We start from the raw sequence: 20,678 nt of genomic DNA on the forward strand, positions 1-20,678 counted from the left end.
TCCGCACACTGACAGCAGATTATAATAGGGGTAAAGTCCGCACACTGACAGCAGATTATAATCGAGCTGAAGTCCGCACACTGGCAGCAGATTATAATCGAGCTCAAGTCCGCACACTGGCAGCAGATTATAATAGAGGTAAAGTCCGCACACTGGCAGCAGATTATAATAGAGGTAAAGTCCGCACACTGGCAGCAGATTATAATAGGGGTAAAGTCCGCACACTGGCAGCAGATTATAACAGACGTAAAGTCCGCACACTGGCAGCAGATTATAATTGAGGTAAAGTCCGCACACTGGCAGCAGATTATAATAGGGGTAAAGTCCGCACACTGACAGCAGATTATAATAGAGGTAAAGTCCGCACACTGGCAGCAGATTATAATAGGGGTAAAGTCGCACACTGGCAGCAGATTATAATAGGGGTAAAGTCCGCACACTGACAGCAGATTATAATAGGGGTAAAGTCCGCACACTGGCAGCAGATTATAATAGAGGTAAAGTCCGCACACTGGCAGCAGATTATAATAGAGGTAAAGTCCGCACACTGGCAGCAGATTATAATAGAGGTAAAGTCGCACACTGGCAGCAGATTATAATAGTGGTAAAGTCCGCACACTGGCAGCAGATTATAATAGGGGTAAAGTCCGCACACTGACAGCAGATTATAATAGGGGTAAAGTCCGCACACTGGCAGCAGATTATAATAGGGGTAAAGTCCGCACACTGGCAGCAGATTATAATAGGGGTAAAGTCCGCACACTGACAGCAGATTATAATAGGGGTAAAATCGCACACTGGCAGCAGATAAAAATAGGGGTAAAGTCCGCACACTGGCAGCAGATTATAATCGGGGTAAAGTCCGCACACTGGCAGCAGATTATAATCGGGGTAAAGTCCGCACACTGGCAGCAGATTATAATTGGGGTAAAGTCCGCACACTGGCAGCCGATTATAATCGAGGTGAAGTCCGCACACTGGCAGCAGATTATAATCGGGGTAAAGTCCGCACACTGGCAGCAGATTATAATAGAGGTAAAGTCGCACACTGGCAGCAGATTATAATAGAGGTAAAGTCGCACACTGGCAGCAGATTATAATAGGGGTAAAGTCGCACACTGACAGCAGATTATAATCGGGGTAAAGTCCGCACACTGGCAGCAGATTATAATAGGGGTAAAGTCCGCACACTGGCAGCAGATTATAATAGGGGTAAAGTCGCACACTGGCAGCAGATTATAATAGAGGTAAAGTCGCACACTGGCAGCAGATTATAATAGGGGTAAAGTCCGCACACTGGCAGCAGATTATAATAGGGGTAAAGTCCGCACACTGACAGCAGATTATAATAGGGGTAAAGTCGCACACTGGCAGCAGATTATAATAGAGGTAAAGTCCGCACACTGACAGCAGATTATAATCGGGGTAAAGTCCGCACACTGACAGCAGATTATAATAGGGGTAAAGTCCGCACACTGGCAGCAGATTATAATAGGGGTAAAGTCCGCACACTGGCAGCAGATTATAATAGGGGTAAAGTCCGCACACTGACAGCAGATTATAATAGGGGTAAAGTCGCACACTGGCAGCAGATAAAAATAGGGGTAAAGTCCGCACACTGGCAGCAGATTATAATAGGGGTAAAGTCCGCACACTGGCAGCAGATTATAATCGAGGTAAAGTCCGCACACTGGCAGCAGATTATAATAGGGGTAAAGTCGCACACTGGCAGCAGATTATAATAGAGGTAAAGTCGCACACTGGCAGCAGATTATAATAGGGGTAAAGTCCGCACACTGACAGCAGATTATAATGGAGGTAAAGTCCGCACACTGGCAGCAGATTATAATAGGGGTAAAGTCCGCACACTGGCAGCAGATTATAATAGGGGTAAAGTCCGCACACTGACAGCAGATTATAATAGAGGTAAAGTCGCACACTGGCAGCAGATTATAATAGAGGTAAAGTCGCACACTGGCAGCAGATTATAATAGAGGTAAAGTCGCACACTGGCAGCAGATTATAATAGGGGTAAAGTCCGCACACTGGCAGCAGATTATAATCGGGGTAAAGTCCGCACACTGGCAGCAGATTATAATAGAGGTAAAGTCCGCACACTGACAGCAGATTATAATAGGGGTAAAGTCCGCACACTGACAGCAGATTATAATAGGGGTAAAGTCCGCACACTGGCAGCAGATTATAATAGGGTAAAGTCCGCACACTGACAGCAGATTATAATAGGGGTAAAGTCCGCACACTGGCAGCAGATTATAATGGAGGTAAAGTCCGCACACTGACAGCAGATTATAATAGCGGTAAAGTCCGCACACTGGCAGCAGATTATAATAGGGGTAAAGTCGCACACTGGCAGCAGATTATAATAGAGGTAAAGTCGCACACTGGCAGCAGATTATAATGGAGGTAAAGTCCGCACACTGGCAGCAGATTATAATAGGGGTAAAGTCGCACACTGACAGCAGATTATAATAGAGGTAAAGTCCGCACACTGGCAGCAGATTATAATAGCGGTAAATATATCTTTAAAAACATGCACCAGTTTTTCATGTTTACTTCGCTAATGCAATATCACAGGTGAGTAAGCACAGCTGTTTCTGCCCAAAATAAACGGGCACTTAAGACACTATAAGCGGCAACTTTGAAATTGGCGTTAATGCAAATGGATAACGGTTATCGACTTTTGGCCGATATCAGTGACTGCCTGTTTTAAACGTGAACGTTTTAAGTGGTGGGGACTTTACTGAGGGAGTGCTGCACTGTCGGAGTTGCCGTCTTTCGGATGAGATGTTAAACCGAGGCCCATCTGCCCTCTCAGGTGGACCTAAGAATCCCATGGCACTATTTTGAAGAAGAGCAGGTGAGTTCTCACTGGTGTCCTGGCCAATATTTATCCCTCAACCAACACGTTGTTGTTTGTGGGATCTTGCTGTGCGCAAATTGGCTGTCACGTTTCCTACTTTACAACAGTGACTACACTTCAAAAGTACTTAATTGGCTGTAAAACACTTTGGGACATCCTGAGGTCATGAAGGGGCTATGTAAATGCAAGTTCTTTTTTTCTTTCTTTATTCTCGGTGCCGTTACCTTGTTACTGCTTTCGTGGGAGAGGAGAACATAACCATAGCCCATTCCCAGTGAAGCTCTCCTGTTTGTTCTTTGTTTACCTGGTGTCACTCTCTGTAGGCCCATGGGACACTGATTGGGAATAGGGAGAGGAAATATTGTGTGGTGACTGGAGAATTTCGTGGTGTGCAGTCAAAGAGAGGCACTGTGTCAGTTTTTAATTGAGAAAACTAGGTGAAAGGCCGGGCAGGGCCTATAATGTGATATTACCAAGTTTGAACAGTGCGGATGAGAAGATGAAGTAAATTAAGTCATAGTTAGATAATGCCAAGTGTGAGTTTTTGAAAGTACTGCCCAAGTGGCCATTTGGTGAGGTTTTTTTCACGGAAAACATTCAATGGTAGTGCAGTCAATAAGGACGCCATTGTTCTCGACCCAATACCATGTTCCTGAGTTTGTGTTTCAAATATCCTGCCCCCACCACCAACTAAAATGGAGGTGAGTGGCCATTTTAACCAAAAGGTGAAACAATTTCCAAGTTACAAGAACCTTGTTTTTTGTTTGTGTTGTGTGATCTCTCTAATGCCTCTTGTTGGACAGCCTGTGGTAAGGCTGGTCAGTCATCTTCGGCCAGGGCACATTGGCTCCCTCTGGTGATAGAACTTTGTACTACAGTCAATTTGCAATTATTACAGTGCACCACTGTGGTGGAGTTTTTTCTCATGGTTAAATTGGATTTGGTTAAATGTACAACTTCAACAAAATCATGTTTGGTCTGGAGCAGTGTTCTTTGAAGTGTTGGCCCGTGAAATGGAAGATTAAATTCTGTAATGCAGCTGATATCTGGAAAGAATAAAAGTTATACACTTTTTTAAAAAAAACCCTTATTCTTAAAGAAGAATGCTGTGATTGTGAAATTAGAGATTGCTTTGCAAATGCCTTCAATAAAATATTATTCTTTATCTTAAACACGTCTCAGTTTGCTAGTTGAAGTGTTGACAGATTAGCCTGTTCATGTTTGGTTTCCAAGGCGGCGATTTATATTCCTAAAATGAAAGCAGATAACAGCCACAGGCAAAGTATTAAACTCCCAACAGCTGCTGGAAACTAGGAAACTAAAGTTGGTGATGAAGTCAGAATTAAAATGAGTCAAAATGGAGGAATGGTGCTGGATGGCCTGAACGACTTTAGAAAGATCCTTTAAGTGGCTGTGCTGTCACTTTGGGAGGTTGTCTGTCCAACTTGCCTGGGTTTCATTTGTTTTCCAGAATAGACATTGAAACTTGAAGACAGTCTGTAATAGCAATGCTGGGACCATAGGTGTAGGTTCAAATTGCTGATGATCTGCTATCTTGGCCTGAAACTAGTACTGGCTAAACTTATTCATGAGAATCTGACTGGGCTTAAAGCACCTCCTGCTTCAAAGTTGCTGCAGGTCCTGCAAAAGGTGGTTTCAATTTGGGATATGTGAAGCCGGGCGTTGGGCAAACAAACAAGCCCACATTCTGTATTTGCATCATGCATGTTGTGGCTTTCACTGATTTGATCCACACTCCCATACTCACTGACCCTTTTTAACTAGGCCCCAAAGTAGCCAGTGTGCTGTTTTGAACAGACAACTAAAAAACCTGGAGCTGATTTTTGTTCATCAACCTTGTTGGTGTGAAGTTAATAATGTTTTTTCCTCCTCCTCCTTCTCTCCTGCTTTAAATATGTCAGCCTTGGCTCAGTGCTAGCACTCTCACCTCTCAGTCAAAAGGTCAAGCCCCACTCTAGGACTTGAGCCCATAATCTAGGCCGACACTCCAGTGCAGTACTGAGGGAATGCTGCACTGTCAGAGGTGCCGTCTTTCAAATGAGACGTTAAACCAAGGCCTTGTCTGCCCTCTCAGGTGGATGTAAAAGATCCCATGGCACTATTCAAAGAAGAGCAGGGGAGTTCTTTCCAGTGTCCTGGCCAATATTTATCCCTCAACCAGCACCGCCAAAACAACTGATTATCTGGTCATTTATCTCTTTGTTGTTTGTGGGATCTTGCTGTGTGCAATTTGGCTGCCGTGTTTCCTACATTACAACAGTGACTGCACTTCAAAAGTATTCCATTGGCAGTGAAGCATTATGGAACATCCTGAGGTCGTGAAAGGCGGTATATAAATGCAAGTTCTTGCTTTGACAACCTCCTCAAAACCCATCTCTCTTGATAAAGCTTTTGGTCACCCCTCCTAATTCTCCTTTCCTGGCTCGGTGTCTGATTTCCATACACCTATCTGTGAAGAGCCTCAGGTTGTTTTTTATGTTAAAGGCCCTATATAAGTGCAAGTTGTTGTAGATTATTTTTCCTTAAATCTGAAAAGATTCCAAACTGTTGAAAGAACATTAGAAAACATGTAGACAATTTTCCGAACGATCTCAGAATATTGGCACACTCTGGAGTTTCACGAGGCCAGAGATGAAAACGGAACTACGATTGATCAACATAAGTGGCAGCTTTAAGTGACCAGTTTGTCAACTAGCTTTTTGAATTTGTTGACAAACTGCCTCATCTTGATGATTGAGTGATAATGAACCCAATCTCCACTATTGTGTAATTCAAAGAACTAGTCTTCAAAACAAGAAAACTAGTTAACAGCAAGTGTGATGCTGCACAACCTAGTGTAAGGACAGAAATTACTGTTGGTACAATTAACAAACGAACAACTTCGTCATTCCGCTGTCTGTTACTGTAACGGAGGTGTTGACCCATAAACCGGCTAATGCATTATGAATCGTGCCACTGACTTTTACTGTTTCTGTCCCTGGATTGTAATATAAAAGTTATTAATGTAACTTTCTGAAATCTTTGTTGCAGGTTATCGCTGTTTCAAGGCTGTCATGTTCCTTTGTGGGCTGATGTTTGGCTCCATCATCATTTTCCTGTTGTGTTACAAGGAGCGTGTTCTGGACATTCAGTTGAGCGTGGAGGCCAGTGCCGGCATTGGTCTAGGCATCGGAATCCTGTGTGGACTGGTCACCATGCTAGTCCGCAGTGTCGGCCTCTTCATGATTGGCCTTGTGCTTGGCCTGCTCGTAGCAACTGTCACCCTAATCGTGATGGAACAGTTCTACCACCCACACACCATCTGGATACCAGTGGGGCTCCTTATTGGCGTCGGGATGCTGTTTGCTGTCTTAACTTTACAGTGGCAAAAACTCCTCACCATTATCTCCACCGCAATCTTTGGTGGCGCCATCATTACACTGACTGTGGACTATTTCATTGAGCTGCTTCTGTTGGCGCAGTATGTCTACGAGAGGCTCAAGATTGCTCCCTCGCTGCCCGTTTGTTGGTACAGCTGGGTGATCCTTGGCATCTGGCCGGTGCTGAGCATTCTGGGAATCCTGGTCCAATGGAAACTGACAGCGGAAGGCTACTCACACACCGAAGGTAATGGCACCGTAAACCCATGTTTGTGTGTTCAGCCTCTGAGCATCAACTCTGTGAAGGGACGGGGGTGGGGAGGGAGATTTTTAAAAAAATTAGTAACATTTGGAAAACTTCTATGAAAGGATTTTCTCCTTCCCTCTCCCTAATCAAACAGATTCTTACTGGGGTACAGTTCCAGGGATGCTGATAACTCTCTGGTACTTGTATTTGCCATTCCTCATCTCTCAGACTAGACAATGAGTGTCAATGGACGATTGCCCCCCCCATGGAGGGTATCACAGCTGAGCCTGATTTTGCTCTCATCCAGTGCCCGCATGCATGCACTTTCCAGCAGGGGTCACTGGATAGTGATCAGGAGCAGGAACATTGATGGTTATTTTTCCCCCTTCCTTTAGTCTGGGGGCCCTGCGACCAATTCTAGTGTCCCCCACCCCACACACTTAACTCAGCACAGATCACGGATCAAACCTGGCACTTTGCTAGTTTGTGTGGCTCAGAACACACCAGATGATGGTTTTACCCACTGACCCATTCGAATTATAAGATTCTCACATTGTACAATCAGTGTTTTGGAGTTGATCTATCTGAGGATTTGATGGACTCATTATATTGTCCTGCCTAGTCGTTGCATTGATGCTGATCTCCAGTAAGCACCTGGGTGGGGATCACTTTGGGACCAGGTAGAGAGAGCTGAGCTGTGCTGCCCTCACTTCATTTGTTCTGCTGTTTGTTTGATGACCAGTTTCTCGTCTAGAAACATTGCGAGCTCCAAACTTCTTGCTGCCACAAATGTTTCTCACTTTGGTGCTGACTCCAGTGGGATAAGAAAATGGGAATAACAGACGCCTGTTTGGCCCAATTGTTATATTCTTGAGTAATGATGTAGACAACCTGTAAAGGGGGGGGGGGAAGAGAAAGAGGAGAAGGAATTGGAGCTATAAAAATAAACTCTACCGTCACTAATACTGCCTTCTTCCTGTAGTTATTATCAGTAAACGACAAAAACGAGTGCAGTTGATGAGAATACGACAGAAGGAAGCAAAGAAGCGACAGCGGATGACTCAGGCGGAGGGCACGTACCGCAGGAAGCCGTACCCAGTCAAGCGGTATGCAGGAGACATCCTTTCACCGGTAAAGTATCAGTATCCAAACTCTCCTCCTCTGCAGTATTGGAACTAGAAGAAGCGAGAGTGGAGAACCTCTGGTCTTAGCATCTCCATCCTTCTGCACCATGTTGTGCTACATGCTTACATAGATTGTACAACACGAAACAGGCCATTCAGTCCAACTGGTCTATGCTGGTGTTTATGCTCCACACGAGTCTCCTCCCGCCCCATTTCATCTAACCCCATCAGCATATCCTTCTATTCCTTTCTCCCTCATGTACTTATCTAGCTTCCCCTTAAATGCATCTATGCTATTCGCCTCAACCACTCCTTGTATAATTCCAACACAGGGATAGAGTCAGATGACCAATCCAAAAAATCGCCAGTTATACGATAAAAATAGAGGATTGTGAGTACATGGGAGCAGAATTATAGGAAAGGAATCCGATTGAGTGACGTGATAGACCACCTGAATGCTTGCTACTCATCCAGCCCTTCCTTACCCAGCGTTTGCTCCTCTGACGGTGCTGGCTCCTTGCTGGGGTGCAGTTCCTCATGTGTGAACCTAGGCAGCGAGGCTGGGATTTTCCACTTTGGTGGAATCCCAGTACAGCGTCAGGGAGGAGGGGAATTCCGCCCGCCCTGACCCCAACCCATCTTCTGGGATCAGGGTAATTCCCTGGTGGCATTCTCACCTGTCGAGAAGCCTGCTTGGGGGCTTTGAAAATGTCTGCAGCAGGCCTCGATGTGTGATCGATTTGCATAGGCTAAGGCAGCCCGTTAAATTTTAAAATCCACTGGTGCCGTGGCAACCCTGGATGCCGGGAACATAAGTGTTTCTAGTGCCCCATGTTGCTAGGGCACAAATGACAGGAAATATGTGGTGTGACATTTTCTATTAAATGCGTCTAATTGGGCCTCATATTCGGGCGGACATATTCTAGGTTTCCTGTCATTTCCAATGGAAAATCACAGAAGTGGTGGGGGGGGATTGGAGGGTGGGGGAGGTGGATGTTGGATGGGGGAGAGAAGTGACTCCTTAACCAATTTCACACCCACATCTGCCGGAGTTAGATTGGGAAGCCACTGCAACTCCAATGAGAGATCCCAGCAAAGAAGAAATAAATCCTTCAGGTTTATTCTGGAAAGAGGTTACTGTCCCAATTTCCACATAAGAAAGAACCAGAGGTGACATGAGGAAAAAAAAAATTACGCAGTGAGTTGTTATGATCTGGAATGCACTGCCTGAAAGAGTGCTGAAAGCAGATTCAATAATAACTTTCAACGGGGAAGTGGAGAAAATTTGTAGGGCTATGGGGAAAGGGCAGGGGAGTGGGACTAATTGGATAGCTCTTTCAAAGAGCCGGCACAGGCACGATGGGCCGAATGGCCTCCTTCTATACTGTATCATTCTGTGATCATTTATTTTTCTCCCTTTCCCCTCCAGAGCTACATCCAGAGTATCCGAGATCGGCAGACAGGTACATCCACGAGCAGTCTGAACACAAACATTCACACCATCGTGGATCTGGATTATGACTGCGGTTCCACCGTCCCACTCACAGCCACAACCCCGGCCGTCACGGTGTGAGCTAGTCACTGTCGCACAGCGAATAATGGTCAAGGGTATTAGTGAACTACTGGTTTATATAGATCCTAGCAGGTGACTAGTAGATAACATGTGGCACTCTAGTCTGAAGTCTCTGCACACCATAGTCTGTTTGTGTCTCTCTCTTGGAATCACAGTTCCTGCAACTATGAAGAAATCTCTCGAGTCTCCTGGTTTGTTACTGCCTGAATAGTTCTTCAGCAGTCTGACTGAAAGGGCTTGCTCGTCAGAAGAAGTTACACCTCTGCTCAGTGAATAGGCATCGAATACAATGCAAACCGCTCCACCTCATCCTCCGCTAATGGAAGGGGCCTGTCGTGGCAAACGGACCAACATGGCACATCGCCAGCCAGGGAAAATGTGTGCCATGGTGACCCAGCAGATAAAACCATGTGCCCCATGCACAGGAAGAATAATCAGGACAAGTGTTACAGCTAGCTCTGAAATGATGGGCTCCACTTCTTGGATTCTGCCCCTGTTTAAGGGTGCGTGCTAGCAGCGTGTTTTCCGATTAGCTTGTTACACACTCACAGCAGGACCTATAGTTGTTGACTCTGGGCCACCAGTGTGACCTTTTGCGCAGCCAAAACTCATCTTTAACTATTTCTTTTGAATGTGCCATTTCACATATAACCTATTCAAATGTTTGCTTTTAAAGCCAGAATGACTTAATTCCCTTCTAAGCCTATATTAGTTTAAATAGGTCATTGTTCAGTCCAAGCACAATAGGCCTTAAAGTAGCAAATTGTCTCACTTTAATACTGTTCAACTAAACCTGCCCCTTTAAATATAATCTAGCAGAGTGAACGGCCAAATGTTAAATATAAAACAGAATTGCTCTTTTTATTTTGTACTGTGCCTTTCTTTATCTGTGCTCCTCCTAATGTTGATCAGAGATTTAAAAATGGCGGCAAACCCTTTGTTGTTTGTGATGAGTACTTTCCATTTCCCGTTTCCTCACCTATTCAAAAGCCACACGAATTCCCGATCTGTGTGAATCAGTAAACATGGATTCAAGTATCACTCGAAGGGGCAGGTCCTTCCCTCAATTCTTTGACCAGTGTAAATATCTCCAGCACCTCTTGACCATTCAGGTACCTCCCAGTGGACATCACACACTGGACCGCAGCTGTCACCAGGTCACAGTCGATGACGATTTAGGACGAAGGATGCTTGCACTGTTTCTGCACTGGGATGAACTCTGTACAGGAGTCTGTTGGAGATGGACTGATGTTGTTGTTTATATGTGTGCAAAGGAGGTGCCAGATCTAAGGTAGATGAAGGCTGAAAATGTAGTCTTCAGAGTGAAAAGATAGCAGTTATTTGTGTCGAAAATAAGCTCTCATTTCTATTTGACAGTGCAACATAGGTGAGAAAATTAAGTGGGCAATTTATCAATTTATGGTGGCCTTTGAACTGTAGCTAACCTCAGAGAGAGAGGGCAGAGTGTTCCAGCTTGGACATGATACAATCCCCCCCCCCTGTCTACGATGTGCAAACTGGGATCTGTGTGTATCGTGGGGTAAGGAGGAGGGTTCCGTTTGCCTGGTGCCTGAGTGGGTCTCTCTGCCTCCGAGCCCAGACGGAAAAATATCAATCCCTGATTGCCAACTTTTTTTTTTGACAGATTGAGTGTGTTTAAATCCTACCTTCTAACTTTTGTTCCTTGCTCTCTGCACACTGTCCTCCGATAGAGAGGCTGACATACTTTCCCAGTGACCTCATCTAGTACTACCATTTGACAAAGGAATAGCAATAATAATTTGGCAAAGGAATGAAGCCTATAATTTAGGGTTCGGAACACGGAGGTTTTAAATGGGGGGGGGGGGGAGAATCCGTCAGTTGTCCGACTCTTACCGTCAACTTTGGGATCTATTTAGGAGAGTGCACATGATATGTTTATATTCTGAAATGTGGTGGAAGTATCTTTGAACATGAAGAAATATCAGTGAAGTCTTCAGAGGGTTAAATGTAAGATTGTTCGAATCCTCCTGTTTTAGAGGCTGTCAATGATTTTCAGCATTTAATGTAAAAACCTCTCTTGAGGGAGGTGTGGACACCCAAAGCACACTTACATATACAGGACAGTACGTTAGACTCCACCCACCTTTTTATGATGTAGTGAAACAATTCACAAGTGGATCAGTTTTAAGTCACTTTGGAGGTAGCTGAGAGGCGTTGGTCGTCCAGAGTAACTGAAGATCTGTTCATGTTCTGTACACTATAGAGATGACAGCAGGGCTCCATCCACTTAGACTGCATGTACAGGAACATGAATTAGGATGTTCTTTTTAAAATTCATTTTTTAAATTGCAATAAAGATAAGTTAAATGAAAGGAAAGGTTAGAAAAAAACTTCATACAATTCAGTAATTGCTTGAAAAAAAGAGGTATGTGAAAGGGTATGAGGAGTGAGTGGGAGGTGACTAGGTGGTTCGTGTGGAGAAAAATACCAGTGCAGACCTGACCGTGTTTCTCTGCTGGAACATTCAATGATTCCATAGGTCCATCTGGGTAAAGTTATTGAAAGACCAGCATAAAATGCAAGGCCAGACTGCACTGGTGGAAAGTACTGTGCATTGTGGTGTTGTACCTTATTTCTACCTCCAGGGGGCATTTGAGCACCACCACAGCTTGCTGGTGACAATGAAGTATAGGAACTCAGTGCAGAGCAGGCTGCCGTTCCATCTTGAGACTTCAGTGTTTTGAGACGGTCGGATTCCAGACGACAGTGTCAAACAGTCACCATCGCAGCCTCTGAGGAGCCTGTGATCTTCGGTCTTCAGCACGTATAATCAGCCCTGTCAGAGAGGGTAAAACATTTCTCAAGCTTTTAATCTGTCAACTTTCACAAGGAAGAAGGGGGAGAATTTAAAAGCATTTGAGTTTTAAATTTAAAAAATTTCCTCCCTCAAATTTTGTCATTGTTCTGTAACAACCCGAAGCATCTGGGGACTGAAAGAAACCCTCAAACTTACAAATTTGACTACACCACCGCCTTTGGCACTTGGCCAGGACGTCACCCTCATAATTCCTTCAAATTGGTAGGTCAGCTGTTCTAATGTTGTAATTTTAACAGGTGAGGCTGACTCAATATCTGGTCAAACCGCATTAAACGCACAGCTTTAAATCGCTGACTGTCTGACATCTCACTCCACATTAATCTGTATTCCCACTCTCCTGCCCAGCCGAAGGTTTTCTCCTAGCAGTGCTAACTCTTGCTGGAGGACAGCTGTATGGGCACTGGCTCCCCTCTGGCGCCTTGCCTGAGAGCCCGTTCTTTATGAGGCTACACAATGAGTAAACTGTGGGAACTTCACAGTGGAGCCTAGTCCTGTCCTCACCTGCTGTGCACAGACTCACACAGGGGTCGCTGGGTAGTGCTGAGGAGTGGGGAACCCTGGTTGACCTTTCCCCTTCCCTGGTGCAGAGGCACTGAGGCCAATCAAGAGCGCTCCTCTGACTGTCCCAGCTGTAATCAGTTAACCCGGCACAGATTGGGGAATCAAAGCAGGGACCCTCCTTCTCAGTGTGGATCAGTACTGCACTGACCCATCCGGAAACCCGACCTGCCTCCGTTCCTGTCAGACGTTGAATATTATGAGCGACTCCTTGCTGTCTCTGGTTTTATTTTACTATTGTGCCAGTGCTGAAGCTGATGACTAACTAACTTTACTCCTTCCACACTATTTCCCTCCATTCATAGAAGTTAATTTTGTTTGTACCCTTTGTCTAAATGATCGTTCATTTATTGAAGGTGGATTTTTTTGAAATTCACATTGTCTTTTTCTTCCGTCATGTTTCCTTGTGACTTATAAAGATTTTTTTTTACATGAAGAAGTGTCTACGAGTGTTTTGTTTGTGTCTTGCCAGAGAACCTGAACCAGTCCTAGGCTGGGTTTAAGCATCGTCTAAAATGAGGTGTGGAGGGGGTGGAAAGAGAGCAGAATCGAGGCAGGGTAGAGCTCGAGTTCGCGGTTGTTTGGGAGTGGGGGGGGGGGGGGGAAGAGGGAGGGAGAGAAGGAGGGGGGGAGATAGGCTGGCTAACTCTGGACGTATTCCTGGCGGCTTCATCACATGACCTCCCAGATCCAATTTTATTTATAACTACGAAACAAAAGCGTTCAAAGAAAATAAAAACCACAATTTTTTTAACGCCCATATGATTTTTCTCCTGGGTTGCTCGCAGCAGTTTCCAGGAGATTAATCTTTCACTCCTGGAGACTCCGGGCCTGGACTGGTGGCAGCCCGAGGGGTAGGAGATAACGGGATTTCTCTTTTAAAAGTAGACTTTCATTAATTCCGATTAAACTCATGAGCCACTCACTCAGAGGACACTTTGTAAATCATGCACCTTAAAGAAGCAACTCGAGTTCACAGGATAATTACAGATGAGGAAAGCCATTTAGTCCATCTTAGTCCATCCCTCCAGAAAGGCTCTACAGTCCCCTCGTTGCAGCATCTCATTGCTTCCTAAATGATTCCAGGATTCTTGCCTCTATCACTCGATTTGGGAGTTCAGTCCACGTGTTGATCACTCTCTGTGTGAAGAAACACTTCCTGATATCAGTCTTAAATTTCCCTTTTACTGGTTTAAACCTGTGAACCCCCTTGGCCTACGCTCTCAATTTAATTTAAAGTCATCTGGATTTACCTTTTCCCATGTTGTTTACTAACACATGAACCTCTGTTAGATCACCTTAGATCATTCAGGCCCAGCACAGTGGTTAGGTGTTACTCAGCTCCAGTGTCTTGTGTATCCCTCTATCTCCAGTATTCCATGCATGAACTGCCCGTGTGATCATTCTGCACCAACACATCCAGAGTCTGTGCCCTGCAAGAAAAATCACACTTTTGGAAATTAGAAATCCATTCCTAATACCATGCATATTTGGCAATGTGGGGGTTATCACAATTGAGCCGAATTATGTCCGTACGTTCCAGCAGGGGTCGCTGGATAGCAATCAGGAGGAGGAAACTGGCTGATTTTTAGAAGGCATCCTGAATGCTGAAAACACAATCGACAACAAATGTTAGCAGACGCCCTGAGACGTGAATGAGAAAATGGCATTTCCAATTTATTACCAGGCAGGACCCCCAGATGCAGTGACCATATCGTGCCAAGGAATGTTACAGGCCCTCAGGAATCTACACTCACTCTCCCTACCCCCCCCCCCCCCGCCATAAAAATGAATCAAATATTTCTCCTCTCCTGTTCTCAAATTTGTCCATGTCCAAGAACAGCAGAGTTCTCCAAATCAACCCGTGTTCGTTCTCTGTAAAAAGGTGCTAATTTTGCACATTGACCTGACATTTGTCTTGTGTTGTGACTTAGTTCACCATCAGTCCGAGCCCAGGAAATACCGTCTCCTCTCCACTTGTACATGGCACCAAGATTGAAATGAATCAATGTGACGTATTCCCTGCAGAGCAGGAGTAAGAATCATCGCCCATGTCAGAGACAATGTGACAGAATGATAAATCCTGTCTCATTTAAAATCTTCTTTTATGCTGACTGGAACTGGGTGAATGGGGAATTGTCTCCTCTCTGGGTGAATGGGGAAGTGTCCCCTCTCTGGGTGAATGGGGAAGTGTCCCCTCTCTGGGTGAATGGGGAATTGTCTCCTCTCTGGGTGAATGGGGAAGTGTCTCCTCTCTGGGTGAATGAGGTGTCTCCTCTCTGGGTGAATGGGGAAGTGTCCCCTCTCTGGGTGAACGGGGAATTGTCTCCTCTCTGGGTGAATGGGGAAGTGTCCCCTCTCTGGGTGAATGGGGAATTGTCTCCTCTCTGGGTGAATGGGGAATTGTCTCCTCTCTGGGTGAATGGGGAAGTGTCCCCTCTCTGGGTGAATGGGGAAGTGTCCCCTCTCTGGGAGAACGGGGAATTGTCTCCTCTCTGGGTGAATGGGGAATTGTCTCCTCTCTGGGTGAATGGGGAAGTGTCCCCTCTCTGGGTGAATGGGGAAGTGTCCCCTCTCTGGGTGAACGGGGAATTGTCTCCTCTCTGGGTGAATGGGGAAGTGTCCCCTCTCTGGGTGAATGGGGAATTGTCTCCTCTCTGGGTGAACGGGGAAGTGTCTCCTCTCTGGGTGAATGGGGAAGTGTCTCCTCTCTGGGTGAATGGGGAAGTGTCTCCTCTCTGGGTGAATGGGGAAGTGTCCTCTCTCTGGGTGAATGGGGAAGTGTCCTCTCTCTGGGTGAATGGGGAATTGTCTCCTCTCTGGGTGAACGGGGAAGTGTCTCCTCTCTGGGTGAATGGGGAAGTGTCCTCTCTCTGGGTGAATGGGGAAGTGTCTCCTCTCTGGGTGAACGGGGAATTGTCTCCTCTCTGGGTGAATGGGGAAGTGTCCCCTCTCTGGGTGAACGGGGAATTGTCTCCTCTCTGGGTGAATGGGGAAGTGTCCCCTCTCTGGGTGAATGGGGAATTGTCTCCTCTCTGGGTGAATGGGGAAGTGTCTCCTCTCTGGGTGAATGGGGAAGTGTCCTCTCTCTGGGTGAACGGGGAAGTGTCCCCTCTCTGGGTGAATGGGGAAGTGTCCTCTCTCTGGGTGAATGGGGAAGTGTCCCCTCTCTGGGTGAATGGGGAATTGTCTCCTCTCTGGGTGAATGGGGAAGTGTCTCCTCTCTGGGTGAATGGGGAATTGTCTCCTCTCTGGGTGAATGGGGAAGTGTCCTCTCTCTGGGTGAATGGGGAAGTGTCCCCTCTCTGGGTGAATGGGGAAGTGTCTCCTCTCTGGGTGAATGGGGAATTGTCTCCTCTCTGGGTGAATGGGGAAGTGTCTCCTCTCTGGGTGAATGGGGAATTGTCTCCTCTCTGGGTGAATGGGGAAGTGTCCGCTCTCTGGGTGAATGGGGAATTGTCTCCTCTCTGGGTGAATGGGGAAGTGTCTCCTCTCTGGGTGAATGGGGAAGTGTCCCCTCTCTGGGTGAATGGGGAAGTGTCCCCTCTCTGGGTGAATGGGGAAGTGTCTCCTCTCTGGGTGAATGGGGAAGTGTCCTCTCTCTGGGTGAATGGGGAGGTGTCCTCTCTCTGGGTGAATGGGGAATTGTCTCCTCTCTGGGTGAATGGGGAAGTGTCCTCTCTCTGGGTGAATGGGGAAGTGTCCTCTCTCTGGGTGAACGGGGAATTGTCTCCTCTCTGGGTGAATGGGGAAGTGTCCCCTCTCTGGGTGAATGGGGAATTGTCTCCTCTCTGGGTGAATGGGGAAGTGTCCCCTCTCTGGGTGAATGGGGAAGTGTCCCCTCTCTGGGTGAATGGGGAAGTGTCCCCTCTCTGGGTGAATGGGGAAGTGTCCCCTCTCTGGGTGAATGGGGAATTGTCTCCTCTCTGGGTGAATGGGGAAGTGTCCCCTCTCTGGGTGAATGGGGAAGTGTCCCCTCTCTGGGTGAATGGGGAAGTGTCCCCTCTCTGGGTGAATGGGGAAGTGTCCCCTCTCTGGGTGAATGGGGAATTGTCCCCTCTCTGGGTGAATGGGGAATTGTCTCCTCTCTGGGTGAATGGGGAAGTGTCCCCTCTCTGGGTGAATGGGGAAGTGTCCCCTCTCTGGGTGAATGGGGAAGTGTCCCCTCTCTGGGTGAATGGGGAAGTGTCCCCTCTCTGTGGGTGAATGGGGAAGTGTCCCCTCTCTGGGTGAATGGGGAATTGTCTCCTCTCTGGGTGAATGGGGAAGTGTCCCCTCTCTGGGTGAATGGGGAAGTGTCCCCTCTCTGGGTGAATGGGGAAGTGTCCCCTCTCTGGGTGAATGGGGAAGTGTCCCCTCTCTGGGTGAATGGGGAATTGTCTCCTCTCTGGGTGAATGGGGAAGTGTCCCCTCTCTGGGTGAATGGGGAATTGTCCCCTCTCTGGGTGAATGGGGAAGTGTCCCCTCTCTGGGTGAATGGGGAAGTGTCCCCTCTCTGGGTGAATGGGGAATTGTCCCCTCTCTGGGTGAATGGGGAAGTGTCCCCTCTCTGGGTGAATGGGGAAGTGTCCCCTCTCTGGGTGAATGGGGAAGTGTCCCCTCTCTGGGTGAATGGGGAAGTGTCCCCTCTCTGGGTGAATGGGGAATTGTCCCCTCTCTGGGTGAATGGGGAATTGTCTCCTCTCTGGGTGAATGGGGAAGTGTCCCCTCTCTGGGTGAATGGGGAATTGTCCCCTCTCTGGGTGAATGGGGAATTGTCTCCTCTCTGGGTGAATGGGGAAGTGTCCCCTCTCTGGGTGAATGGGGAAGTGTCCCCTCTCTGGGTGAATGGGGAATTGTCTCCTCTCTGGGTGAATGGGGAAGTGTCCCCTCTCTGGGTGAATGGGGAATTGTCCCCTCTCTGGGTGAATGGGGAAGTGTCCCCTCTCTGGGTGAATGGGGAAGTGTCCCCTCTCTGGGTGAATGGGGAATTATCCCCTCTCTGGGTGAATGGGGAATTGTCTCCTCTCTGGGTGAATGGGGAAGTGTCCCCTCTCTGGGTGAATGGGGAATTGTCTCCTCTCTGGGTGAATGGGGAAGTGTCCCCTCTCTGGGTGAATGGGGAATTGTCCCCTCTCTGGGTGAATGGGGAAGTGTCCCCTCTCTGGGTGAATGGGGAATTGTCTCCTCTCTGGGTGAATGGGGAAGTGTCCCCTCTCTGGGTGAATGGGGAATTGTCCCCTCTCTGGGTGAATGGGGAAGTGTCCCCTCTCTGGGTGAATGGGGAAGTGTCCCCTCTCTGGGTGAATGGGGAAGTGTCTCCTCTCTGGGTGAATGGGGAAGTGTCCCCTCTCTGGGTGAATGGGGAATTGTCCCCTCTCTGGGTGAATGGGGAAGTGTCCCCTCTCTGGGTGAATGGGGAATTGTCTCCTCTCTGGGTGAATGGGGAAGTGTCCCCTCTCTGGGTGAATGGGGAATTGTCCCCTCTCTGGGTGAACGGGGAATTGTCTCCTCTCTGGGTGAATGGGGAAGTGTCCCCTCTCTGGGTGAATGGGGAATTGTCTCCTCTCTGGGTGAATGGGGAAGTGTCCCCTCTCTGGGTGAATGGGGAAGTGTCCCCTCTCTGGGTGAATGGGGAAGTGTCCCCTCTCTGGGTGAATGGGGAAGTGTCCCCTCTCTGGGTGAATGGGGAATTGTCTCCTCTCTGGGTGAATGGGGAAGTGTCCCCTCTCTGGGTGAATGGGGAAGTGTCCCCTCTCTGGGTGAATGGGGAAGTGTCCCCTCTCTGGGTGAATGGGGAAGTGTCCCCTCTCTGGGTGAATGGGGAATTGTCCCCTCTCTGGGTGAATGGGGAATTGTCTCCTCTCTGGGTGAATGGGGAAGTGTCCCCTCTCTGGGTGAATGGGGAAGTGTCCCCTCTCTGGGTGAATGGGGAAGTGTCCCCTCTCTGGGTGAATGGGGAAGTGTCCCCTCTCTGTGGGTGAATGGGGAAGTGTCCCCTCTCTGGGTGAATGGGGAATTGTCTCCTCTCTGGGTGAATGGGGAAGTGTCCCCTCTCTGGGTGAATGGGGAAGTGTCCCCTCTCTGGGTGAATGGGGAAGTGTCCCCTCTCTGGGTGAATGGGGAAGTGTCCCCTCTCTGGGTGAATGGGGAATTGTCTCCTCTCTGGGTGAATGGGGAAGTGTCCCCTCTCTGGGTGAATGGGGAATTGTCCCCTCTCTGGGTGAATGGGGAAGTGTCCCCTCTCTGGGTGAATGGGGAAGTGTCCCCTCTCTGGGTGAATGGGGAATTGTCCCCTCTCTGGGTGAATGGGGAAGTGTCCCCTCTCTGGGTGAATGGGGAAGTGTCCCCTCTCTGGGTGAATGGGGAAGTGTCCCCTCTCTGGGTGAATGGGGAAGTGTCCCCTCTCTGGGTGAATGGGGAATTGTCCCCTCTCTGGGTGAATGGGGAATTGTCTCCTCTCTGGGTGAATGGGGAAGTGTCCCCTCTCTGGGTGAATGGGGAATTGTCCCCTCTCTGGGTGAATGGGGAATTGTCTCCTCTCTGGGTGAATGGGGAAGTGTCCCCTCTCTGGGTGAATGGGGAAGTGTCCCCTCTCTGGGTGAATGGGGAATTGTCTCCTCTCTGGGTGAATGGGGAAGTGTCCCCTCTCTGGGTGAATGGGGAATTGTCCCCTCTCTGGGTGAATGGGGAAGTGTCCCCTCTCTGGGTGAATGGGGAAGTGTCCCCTCTCTGGGTGAATGGGGAATTATCCCCTCTCTGGGTGAATGGGGAATTGTCTCCTCTCTGGGTGAATGGGGAAGTGTCCCCTCTCTGGGTGAATGGGGAATTGTCTCCTCTCTGGGTGAATGGGGAAGTGTCCCCTCTCTGGGTGAATGGGGAATTGTCCCCTCTCTGGGTGAATGGGGAAGTGTCCCCTCTCTGGGTGAATGGGGAATTGTCTCCTCTCTGGGTGAATGGGGAAGTGTCCCCTCTCTGGGTGAATGGGGAATTGTCCCCTCTCTGGGTGAATGGGGAAGTGTCCCCTCTCTGGGTGAATGGGGAAGTGTCCCCTCTCTGGGTGAATGGGGAAGTGTCTCCTCTCTGGGTGAATGGGGAAGTGTCCCCTCTCTGGGTGAATGGGGAATTGTCCCCTCTCTGGGTGAATGGGGAAGTGTCCCCTCTCTGGGTGAATGGGGAATTGTCTCCTCTCTGGGTGAATGGGGAAGTGTCCCCTCTCTGGGTGAATGGGGAATTGTCCCCTCTCTGGGTGAATGGGGAAGTGTCCCCTCTCTGGGTGAATGGGGAAGTGTCCCCTCTCTGGGTGAATGGGGAAGTGTCCCCTCTCTGGGTGAATGGGGAAGTGTCCCCTCTCTGGGTGAATGGGGAAGTGTCCCCTCTCTGGGTGAATGGGGAAGTGTCCCCTCTCTGGGTGAATGGGGAGGTGTCTCCTCTGGGTGAATGGGGAAGTGTCCCCTCTCTGGGTGAATGGGGAAGTGTCCCCTCTCTGGGTGAATGGGGAAGTGTCCCCTCTCTGGGTGAATGGGGAAGTGTCCCCTCTCTGGGTGAATGGGGAATTGTCTGCTCTCTGGGTGAAGAGGGAGGTGACTCCTCTCTGGGTGAAGAGGGAATTGTCTCCCCTCTGGGTGAATCTCTTGGTGTCTGACATCTTTATATTTCCTCTACCCTCACTTTTTTATACACTCAAACCTTGTGACCATTAAACTCGTGGTAAAGTTAAGAGGCACAGAACAGATTTTTAAAACTACTTTAACAACACTACATGAAGATAAAACTGATGTTACCCGAGGGTGAACCAGTCGAGTCTCAGCACTGTACACTGGCAGGGGTTGAGGCCCAGGGTGAGGCCTGTCCCAAACCCATGGGGTACGATAGCATAGTGGTTACCAGACTAGTAATCCAGAGGCCTGGACTAAAATCCAGAGTTATGAGTTCAAATCCTGCCACGGCAGCTGGGGAATTTAAATTCAATTAATTAAAAAAATTCAATTAATTAAATAAAAATCTGGAATTAAAATACTAGTATCAGTAATGGTGGCCATGAAACTACCGGATTGTCGTAAAAACCCATCTGGT

At 47.9% G+C, this 20,678-nt stretch overlaps 2 protein-coding genes across 15 annotated transcripts in view; one reads left to right on the forward strand and one right to left on the reverse strand.

The window, feature by feature from the left end:
* Nucleotides 1–13,024, forward strand: part of LOC137307232 (transmembrane protein 198-like) — a 55,939-nt gene extending 42,915 nt beyond the window's left edge. The window contains exons 2-4 of the mRNA XM_067976657.1: nt 5,933–6,508; nt 7,491–7,639; nt 9,062–13,024. Of these exons, the coding sequence (XP_067832758.1) occupies nt 5,933–6,508; nt 7,491–7,639; nt 9,062–9,205 (869 nt within the window). The 3' untranslated portion in view covers nt 9,206–13,024. The remainder of the gene's footprint in view (nt 1–5,932; nt 6,509–7,490; nt 7,640–9,061) is intronic.
* LOC137307229 (partner of Y14 and mago-like) overlaps nt 1–20,678 on the reverse strand; it is a 155,343-nt gene that overhangs the window by 67,903 nt on the left and 66,762 nt on the right. For 4 of the 14 annotated variants that reach the window (XR_010959076.1, XR_010959074.1, XR_010959075.1 and 1 more), the window contains 6 exons: nt 13,877–14,056; nt 13,577–13,763; nt 11,816–12,023; nt 11,331–11,479; nt 7,163–7,399; nt 3,634–6,559 (listed from right to left, as the gene is read on the reverse strand). The gene's annotated coding sequence lies outside the window, so the exon portion shown is untranslated. Of the gene's footprint in view, nt 1–3,633; nt 6,560–7,060; nt 7,400–10,039; nt 10,521–11,330; nt 11,480–11,815; nt 12,024–13,549; nt 13,764–13,876; nt 14,057–20,678 lie in introns of those variants that run through there. The other 10 variants (XR_010959082.1, XR_010959081.1, XR_010959080.1 and 7 more) reach the window with 7 other exon arrangements.

This window comes from Heptranchias perlo, chromosome X (genome assembly GCF_035084215.1).
Source record: "Heptranchias perlo isolate sHepPer1 chromosome X, sHepPer1.hap1, whole genome shotgun sequence".
Classification (NCBI taxonomy): domain Eukaryota; kingdom Metazoa; phylum Chordata; class Chondrichthyes; order Hexanchiformes; family Hexanchidae; genus Heptranchias; species Heptranchias perlo.